Raw genomic sequence first — 9,634 nt, forward strand, 5'->3', positions numbered from 1 at the left:
TCACCTTTTTCCAGCCTTGGACCCTGCTCAAGGGCTGCCGTGGCAGGTGAGCGCAAGAGACTTGCCTAATGGCCGGGAGAGGTCCGGCAAAAGGAAAAGGCTGGACCCTTGTATTTACTTCCAAGGTTGAAAACTGGTTGGCAGCTTGACACACGTGGGTTCAAATCAGGGCTCTAGCAGTTTCCAGCTGTGCGGCTTAAGCTAGTTGTGTAACGTCTCCGAACTTTAGTAGCAGCCTACATGTATTAAGTGTTTCCCATATGGCAACACTCTTTTATTTACTGTATTTTTCTAAGTAATCTCTCTGCCCAACGCGGGGCTCGAACTCATGACCCTGAGATCAAGCATCCCACGCTCTCCGGACTGAGCCAGCCAGGATTTTAATCACCTCACACAGACCATCTCACTTATTTCGTACAACCACCTTCCAAGGCGGGTGCTGTTCTTATCCGCACGTCACAGATGTGAAGGCTGAGCCACGGAGGAGTGAAGTAACTCACCCCAGCTCGTACAGCCAGATTTAAACCTAGATGATCGGCCGCGAAGCCTGCGCCTTCACCCACCACACTATCTGCTCTCAGTTTTCTCACCCGCTCAATGGGAAAAACGATCACACCCCTCGTCGGGTCCCCAGAGTCCGATGCTATAATGCCCACCATCACTCAGGACAGAAAGACTGATCAACAAACACTGACTATTTCACATGTATAAATACCCAGGGAGAGAACTTGCAAGAACTTTTCCCCCGATGAATATTATCCTCTGGTTCGGGGAGAGTTTTACTTTTTTTTTTTTTTTCTTTTCCTTTCCTGTGTTTAAATTTTCTACAACCAGCACTTAGTGAACAAAAACAAACAAAACAACACACGCACACGCACCAAAGAAAGCACAGCCTTCAAGTTTAGACACTTCTGTTTGGTCCCAGTTCTGTCATTCCCCGTTAGGTTGAACCGTATTAAAATTGCCAACATTTGGCCATTTTTGACCTATAAAAATGGCATTTTATATAGGCTTCAACCTCATAGCTCTGTGCCCTTGGAGGTGCCGTACCTTCCTCGTCAGCTAAATAAGGGCCATTACACCCACCTCCGAGGGGGCGGGAGAGCTGAAGGAAGTGATATTTTGTTCAAGCGCCTGACACTCCGTAAGTGGTGGAGATTCACCAGCACCACCGTCATTCTCTTCACCGTCACCGTTACCAGAACCCACCTGCTCTCCGCGGGCCTCGAGCCCTGGCCCTGATGACAACGAGGAAGCACTCGATTCCAGAACTCTCCAAAGTCTCAGAAAGCTACTTCGAGTTACATTTAAACCCACTTTCATTGAGAAATGCGTAGACCTAGGGTCGTACACATCAAACTTGATCACACCAGGATGTTGGAGACCCCTGAGGACCCCAAAGGCTCTGGGAGCTTGGGGAGTAGGTGAGAAAGGGCACTGATTCAACTTTTTGCCCCTTCTCCCCTGACATGGGGGGAGAGAAAGGTGCAGGCAACATTTCAGTCTCGTGTTGGCACCCTCTTGGCACATGTTGCATAGGGCGTTCCTCTTGGGAGCGCTCAAATTCCTTCAGGACCCAAGCAGGAAACCGTATGGATGAAAGGGCCTGTGGCCAACTAGAGATCGGACACCCCGCTTTCAGCATTCAAATTCAATCTTGTCTTAAAGACTGCTGTTAAGCCCAACCCGTGTGCCATTGAGCAGCAACTCTAAATGCGTAGGGTCCAGGGGCGCCTGGGTGGCGCAGTCGGTTGGGCGTCCGACTTCAGCTCAGGTCACGATCTCGCGGTCCGTGAGTTCGAGCCCTGCGTCGGGCTCTGGGCTGATGCCTTAGAGCCTGGAGCCTGCTTCTGATTCTGTGTCTTCTTCTCTCTCTGCCCCTCCTCCCTTCATGCTCTGTCTCTGTCTCAAAAATAAATAAACGTTAAAAAAAAAATTTAAAAAAAAGAAAAAAAATTAAAAAAAAAAATAAATGCATAGGGTCCAGACTTACTGAAGATTCCATGAGTCGGGAGACCCTTTCATTTTCCTCCCATTGTGTAGAAGCAGACCAGAGAGAGCCTGTGACCTCCTCAAGGCCACAGAGCATGCTGGCAGCAGAACCAAGCTCTGACCCCCAGGTATGGTGCTCTTTAACCGGGCTGGGCTGTTTCTCGCTCTTGTCCGCCCCCACCTCACTCAGGGACCTCAGGCAAGGTCCTTGTCCTCTTTTGGGCCTCAATTTCTCTCTCTGTAAACAGGTAGGTGTTGGACTTGGTACTCTCTAAGGCCCTTATAACTCTGGCATATTCTTTTTTTTTTTTAATATTTAATGTTTATTTATTTTTGAGAGAGAGAGAGACAGAGAGAGCATGAGTGGGGGAGGGGCAGAGCGAGAGAGGGACACAAGAACCCGAAGCAGGCTCCAGGCTCCGAGCCGTCAGCACAGAGCCCGACGAGGGGCTCGAACCCACGAGCCGTGAGATCACGACCTGAGCCGAAGTCGGACGCTTAACCGACTGAGCCACCCAGGCGCCCCGACTCTGGCATATTCTGAGGAGAGGATCGATGGGTGGGGAGAGGAGGGTGACCGGGATAGGGCAGAGGCGGGGCCCTAAGGAGGAGGAAGTCAGAGGATCTTGGGGGGGGGGGGGGGCTTTATCAGGCACAGCTACCGTCCCCACCGCTGCCCGGTGTAGGAGCTCGGGGCCTTCCTCCCCAAGGCCCCACGCTGTCCCTAAGGGAGGAGCTGTACTCCACCCAGCGGGATAAAGTCAGGGTGGCAGTTTCTGGGAGCTGCCGACAGAGCCCATTCACCCTAAATGAATCCGTCCATGACGTTAGAATTCAGGCCTTTCCGCTCCCTGCATCCCCTGCTTCTTCTCCTGGTCTCCCAGGCCCCTCTCTGATTCTTCCTAGGTCTCATTATCCGGACCCCCACTTCAGGGCCAGGCCCCAGCTCAGAGCACCCCCAGTGGTGCCAGCCTCCACCTCTCAGAGCCGGCGCTGCACCCCACGTCGGCTGCTGGGCTGATAGGCTAATGGCCTCTAAGGTGCTCAGGGGTGATAAGGAGTGGGTGTGCGACAGGGGCCCCCGTGACCGGGCTCCAGAGGGGAATTTTACAGTCTAAGACAGGCCTCCAGAGAATTTTATGAAAGCCCCATGACTTGCAGAAAGGGTCTAGCCTGAGAGGCCAGTGTCGAGACGAGGCACTTGTTACCAGCATTGTGACAGCAGCCACGTATGTGGTGCGCGCCCCCACACCAGGCCCCCTTCTAAGTGCCTGGCAGCTTTAACCGACAGCAACTTCGCGCAGTACGTCCTCTTTGTCACCCACATTTTACATATAGGGAAAGGGAGGCACAGAGAGGTGCTGTAACTAGCCCAGGTCACACAGCTAGCAAATGGTGAGCGATCTGAATCTGGACCATCTGGGTTTAACCACCACACATCGTGCCTCTCCGTATAGCACACACAGTGTAATGGTGAAGAGTATGGACTGAGTCAGGTTGTCAGGGTCCAGAGGCTGGCTCTACCTCTGTGTCCCGGCTGCCTAATCTGTAAAATGGGTATGAAACAATGGTGCCTGCTCAGAGGATTGTCGCGAACATTTTCGCCGGTTCGCGCAAATCACGTATCCTGTGCCTACCACTCATTAGCTGTGTGACTTTGGGCAAGACTCTTCCCCCCCTCCTCTGGCCTGGCTGCCCCTGTGATCCTGGCTCTGTGTTCCCACCCGCCTTTGCTCCTTCCTCTGGCCTGCAGGCACTCCAGCACCAACAGCTCTGAAGCCAGACCCAGCTTCTGTCCCTTAGGAGGCTCGACTTCCGCACTATTCTCCCCACTGCTGACTGAGATCTCGGCAGCCCCAGACTGGGACCACCCATAGTGCCCCATGTTGATTTCTGCTCCCCAATAGCCTCTACTCCCACCCTACCTTCACCCCTACAGCATTCTGGGAATAGAAAAAGAGATTTCCCAATCAAAGGGGACAGCCAAGGCTAAGACATGGGACGTTCTAGGATTTGGGGGTACCATATTTATATGTCAGTGGGAAAGCCCCTCGTGTCTTTTAGTAGCTCTCCTCCCTTTGGGGAGTAAGGGGGGAGTTGGGTAGTATCCACAGTGCAGGGCCCAGGATGTTCCCCCAGTCTGGCAGTCCTAGAAGAGGCTCTGTGTATGGATCATTACAGTAATGGGTTCCGATGAAGGAATCATGCCTTCCAGTATAGGCCCCTCCCCCCTGGGTTGGGCCTTGTGATTTGCTTTGGCCAATGAGACATGAGTAAACACGATACAAGCAGAGGTTTGGAAAGCACCCACCCATTGGGGCTTGCCCTCTTTTGCGGCAGTAACTATTCTGCTACCGTGTGAAGAAGTCTGGGCTAGGGTGATGGAGCCACATCACATGCACTACGAGCCAGCATCACCCGCCAAACATGTGAATGAGGCCGTCCCACCCCAGTCAAACCTCCAGGCCGCACATGCACGAGAGAGCCTAGGAAACCGACAGAAGAACCACCCGGCTGGGCCCAACCCGTATCGCTGAACCACTTAATCACAATCGGGAACAAATCGAATGGCCATTAACAAATCAAAATGGCCATTTGAACTCACTTCGTTTGGGGGTGGTCTGTTATGCAACAATGGATAGCTGATTCGCTCTGCTTCCCCTAAGCATCTCAGAGGCGCCTCAACCCCAAGCCTAGAGTGAATATATCGTTGTTCATTTCGTGGACCTGCTTCTCACCTCAGGAATTGGCACGTCCATATACCCAACCACACGTCTAAAGCCATCCTGAGCTCCCTTCACTTTCACCGGGTACAGCTCATTTGATCTCCTAGCTATCTCTTGAATGTTGTGACTCTTTGCTTCTCCCTCATGGTCCCTGCCCATTTGGTCTCATCGCCGGCCGTGTGGACGGTGGTCGCCAGTGTAGGGAACGCACACCTCAGAAGATGCTCCAGAAGATCCACGGGGGCTCCCGGAGGAACATATTAGCCCTTCCAGTTTTGTTTCTTTTTATAAAAGTATCAGGAACTGGGATGCCTGGGTGGCTCAGTCGGTTAAGCGTCCGACTTCGGCTCAGGTCGTGATCTCACAGTTCATGAGTTCGAGCCCCGCATGGCTCTGTGCTGACAGCCAGAGCCTGGAGCCTGCTTCGGACTCTGTGTCCCCCTCTCTCTCTGCCCCTCCCCCACTCATGCTTGGTCAATCTCTCTCTCTCTCTCTCAAGAATAAGTAAACATTAGGGGCGCCTGGGTGGCGCAGTCGGTTAAGCGTCCGACTTCAGCCAGGTCACGATCTCGCGGTCCGTGAGTTCGAGCCCCGCGTCGGGCTCTGGGCTGATGGCTCGGAGCCTGGAGCCTGTTTCCGATTCTGTGTCTCCCTCTCTCTCTGCCCCTCCCCCGTTCATGCTCTGTCTCTCTCTGTCCCAAAAATAAATAAACGTTGAAAAAAAAAATTAAAAAAAAAAAGAATAAGTAAACATTAAAAAATGGTATTTAAAAAATAGAAGAAATTAAAGTCTATTAATAATAAAAGCAAATACGTTTAATCAGTCTTTATATGTGTTTGTTCTTCCAATCCTTTCAACAACGTATGGAGAAAGCACTATTGTCATGTGATAGCAATGAAGCAGAGAGATGGTGAATAATTTGCCCAAGGTCTCACAGCTAAGGAGAGGCAGAGGCGGGGTTTGAATCTGGCTCCAACATTTGTCAAACTTTTCACATGCATAAGAGTCACTTTGGGGGCTTGCTTGGGAAAACTCAGGTTGCTGGGCCCCACCCCGAACATTCCTGATGGATAGGTATGGAGTGGGCCTGGGAATCTGCATTTCTAACAAATTCCTGAGGTGTCTGTGGCTGAGGTGGCTGCTCTGGGGACCACACTTTGAGAACCACTGATCTAGGCGCCTCTTCCTCCAAAGGCCCTGGGTGAAGTTTACATTTCTGAGAGCATTTAAGATCCACGTTACCCCAGGAGCCTCCTCTGCCTGCTCAGGATGTCAGACAGCTTCCAGTCTCCTAGCTTTGGAAGGTGGCCTGAGGGGAGTATTGGGCCACAGGGAAGAGGGGACATCTGTTTCTCTGTATTCATCATGTTGCAACGGATGGCAGGATTTCGTTTTGTTTTTGTTTTAAATTTGATTATGGATTGTGGAAAAGTTTAAGCATATACAAGAGCAGAGAGTCACTTGATGAATGTCATGTGCCCATTCCCAGTTTTGATGATCGTCACACGGGGCCAATCTTATTTTATTATCCTTTTCCACTGTTTTCTTTTTCTTTCTTTCTTTTCTTTTTTTTTTTTTTTTTTTTTTTTGGCATAAAGCAAGTCCCAGACATTGCCTCATTTCAGTATATCTCTCTAGCAGATAGGGCCTTTAAAAAAAACCCCAGCATGCTGCTCTCAGACTTAACAAAACTAACAACAATTCCTGGGTATCGTACAGGATTCTTGCTGATTGTCTCAAAAATGTCTTTTTGGAATTGGCAGGTTTGAATAACGTTGTCGTTCCCCTGGACTGGATTAGATTAAGTGAGCTGACAGATTAGGTTACCTAGTTCTGGTTCAACTAACCTTCACGGAACGGACGCCTGCCTAAAACCACCGAATGAAGGCAAAACCGTAATGGCAGCCAAGTGTATGAAAAAAAAAAAAAGGGCAAAGAGTTGTGCAAACTCTTTACTGGTCACAAAGTTAAAAAGAAGTCAGTCTAATTAGATCTGACAGGAAGTCAACCAAGAGAATTTGAAATTATCAAGAAGACCCTAGGAGGAGTGGATTTACATTCTTTCTCGGTAATGGGAACAATAGACCTTGCCTCGAGATTGACTGGTCCTGGTACCCTCACAACCCGTAATTTGAAAATATTATGTATTTCATTTGACCTCTTTCAAATTTTCTAATTTGTGTGTATGCATTATTATAACGTATAAAAGATATTAACGTAGCAGTACTTTGCCTGTAACATGTAAATATGGTGCATGTCGCCATAACCTGAACCCAAACTCGTCCTATTAGGTCAGCAGCATGAGGGTCAAACTCCAGACTCAATCCAGCCGGTCTACCATGTCCTACCCCCATCTTGGTGCTCCAATGTTGCAATGTTAAGCCTTCACCTGGTCCACTCCAATGAGTGCACACACAGTGGCTCTTGATGTCCTCTCACTCTGGATGATGATCCATTTCACATGGTTGACTCCTACTGAGCCTCCAAGACCTGGCTGGGCAGTCACTTCCTTCCAGAAGCCTTCCCTGACACTATCCACTCCCTTGCCCAGGTTATGGGCTCTTCTCTGTGCTTCTATGGAAAGTGAGTGTCTGAGGACACTTTATGCTAGCAGCACAGCACAAGGCTGAAGAACACGGACCCTGGAGCCACTCTAGAGAGTTTCAATACTGGCTCCTACACCCAATGGTTATACGACAAGTGACTCTACCTCGTTGTGAAATGGGGCAGTGAAGCCAAATGGTTAAATACATGGAAACTAAAACCAGGCTGTATAAATTTAAATTTGCTATGCTGTCGCCACTGAGTGACCTCTCTTCAACATCTATGTGCCTACTTTCCTTATATGAAAAACAGAGATCATAATCATACCTACCTCATGGGGTTGTTGTGAGGGTTCAACATAAAGCATTTAAATAGTGCCTGGTACATAGTGAGAGTTCAAGAAATATTAGCTCTGATTGGCATGTGTCTAAATCCCACATTTAGGGATATGATAACAGGGTTGAATGAATGAATGCATGCATGCATTGAATTACACTGTATTGGATTGAAAAGAATTAAGGTAAACTGAAATGAATTTAAATAGTGCCCAGGCCTTGCTTGTTAGGTACAACAAGCCTAGGGCCCCTCCCTAGGCAGCCCCTGAAGTGTAGATGCTTCCCTCCCCCCACCTACCTCCCTGCCTGCCCCCTCCCCCCCCCCCATGTCTTTGTCCCACTCCTGCTGCTGAGGCCCCGGGATGCCTTACCTTTGCTTTAACTAACTAACCAGTTCACATCGCTTAGGAAGAAGCAGGCACTCAACCAGACTCCAGGTTCAGCTTTGTCTCAGGGAGGTCACTCAAGGAGGCCCATCCATTATCATAGATAAGATATCATCCCCCTGAGATCACTTGAAACTCATCTCAATTTTTTTTAAAAAAAGCAAAAAGCAGGGGGCACCTGGGTGACTCAGTCGGTTAAGCGTCTGACTTCGGCTCAGGTCATGATCTCACAGTTTGTGAGTTCGAGCCCCGCATCGGGCTCGCTGCTGTCAGCGTGGAGCCCCTTAGGATCTTCTGCCCCCTCGCTCTCTGCCCCTTCCCTGCTCATGCTCTCTCTCTCAAAAATAAATACAACATTTAAAAAATAATAATTTTTAAAAAATTAAAAAAGCAAAAGCGACACCCCCGTCTTGTTGACAGTTGTCCTCGTCACAGTCTGTGACTATTTTTAGCTGCATGTAGAATAACAACCATTCTACACTCCTCTTCAGCCATACCTTATGGCTCTGGGTTTGCAGACAGAATGTAGACTTCCGGCCAATAAGTGAGGAGAAGGCTGGGGGTGGAGGAGGGGCAACAGACCAAAGCTCCGGAAAGGAGGGTGGCACAGAAATGAACAAGAGAGACCCCCAAGCAGGAAACAAAAACTAAAAGCCGAACAACGTGAAATGCCTTGCTGTTAAGGAGAAAGGGGAGGAGGGGACAGAGAAGCAGAGACTTACAAAGACCATTTGGCAAAAGGAATTCTGTAAATACAGACTAGGAGGGCCCCGGACTGCCCTGACAAATCAAGGAAGGCTTCGTGGAAGAGGGGTTGTCCACGCTGGTCCTAAAGGAGAGCCTACATTGTTGGCTGGGTCTTTGCACCACCCACGGAAGAAGGCGTGGGAACCTATTTACTCAACGACTTTGTGGAAAGGAACCTCTAGGTCCCCGGAGGATCACGGACCTCCTCTTCCCTTGTCCCTGCTGCTTGCCTCTGTGACCACCTCCCCTCTGGACACTCACCTCGATAGGTCTCCATGAGCTTCTTTGGATCCTGTGAGGACGTGTCATAGGAGGTGAAAAAGAAGAAGATGACAATGAGAGCCACCTCCAGCACTAGGGTCCACAGGGGCAGGAAGCACTGCATGGATCGTGGGTACTTAGAGCCCATTCTGGGTCCGGCTCTGTGTGGCACTTTCACCAGCTCCATGCATCAGCCGTCTGCCCTCGTCCCCCCCTCAAGGGAGTCTTAGGGGAGACACCCGCCAACAGCCTTATCTCAGGCTGCAAGACTGGCTCTGCTGGCCTGTCTATGGAGTTAACACAGGAGCAGAGGGACTATGACAGGGAGGGGGAAGAAATGCACTTATTCCAACACGATCTCATTCATTCGCTATTTATTTATTCATTCCACAAGTAGTAGCTGTGCTCCTACTCTACGGCAGGCACTGTGCTCAGTTTAGAAGACGGCATTCATGGGGCGCCTGGGTGGCTCAGTCGGCTGGGCGTCTGACTTCGGCTCAGGTCATGATCTCGCGGTCCGTGAGTTCGAGCCCTGCGTCGGGTTCTGTGCTGACAGCTCAGAGCCGGGAGCCTGCGTCGGATGCTGTGTCGCCCCCTCTCTCCGCCCCTCCTCTGCTCGTGCCCCGTCTCTCACAAATAAAT

At 50.2% G+C, this 9,634-nt stretch overlaps 1 protein-coding gene across 2 annotated transcripts in view; it reads right to left on the reverse strand.

The window, feature by feature from the left end:
- The window catches only part of LOC101081236 (RH-like protein), a 37,077-nt gene extending 27,821 nt beyond the window's left edge, over window positions 1-9,256 (reverse strand). Inside the window, exon 1 of one of the 2 annotated variants that reach the window (XM_003989668.5) lies at window positions 8,993-9,252. In XM_003989668.5, coding sequence (XP_003989717.5) covers window positions 8,993-9,179 — 187 coding nt within the window. In that variant the 5' untranslated portion in view covers window positions 9,180-9,252. Of the gene's footprint in view, window positions 1-8,992 lie in introns of both variants that reach the window. The other variant, XM_019836417.3, reaches the window with a different exon arrangement.
- Between the last annotated feature and the right edge of the window lie 378 nt (window positions 9,257-9,634).

The sequence above is a fragment of the Felis catus genome, chromosome C1 (assembly GCF_018350175.1).
Source record: "Felis catus isolate Fca126 chromosome C1, F.catus_Fca126_mat1.0, whole genome shotgun sequence".
In the NCBI taxonomy this organism is placed as follows: domain Eukaryota; kingdom Metazoa; phylum Chordata; class Mammalia; order Carnivora; family Felidae; genus Felis; species Felis catus.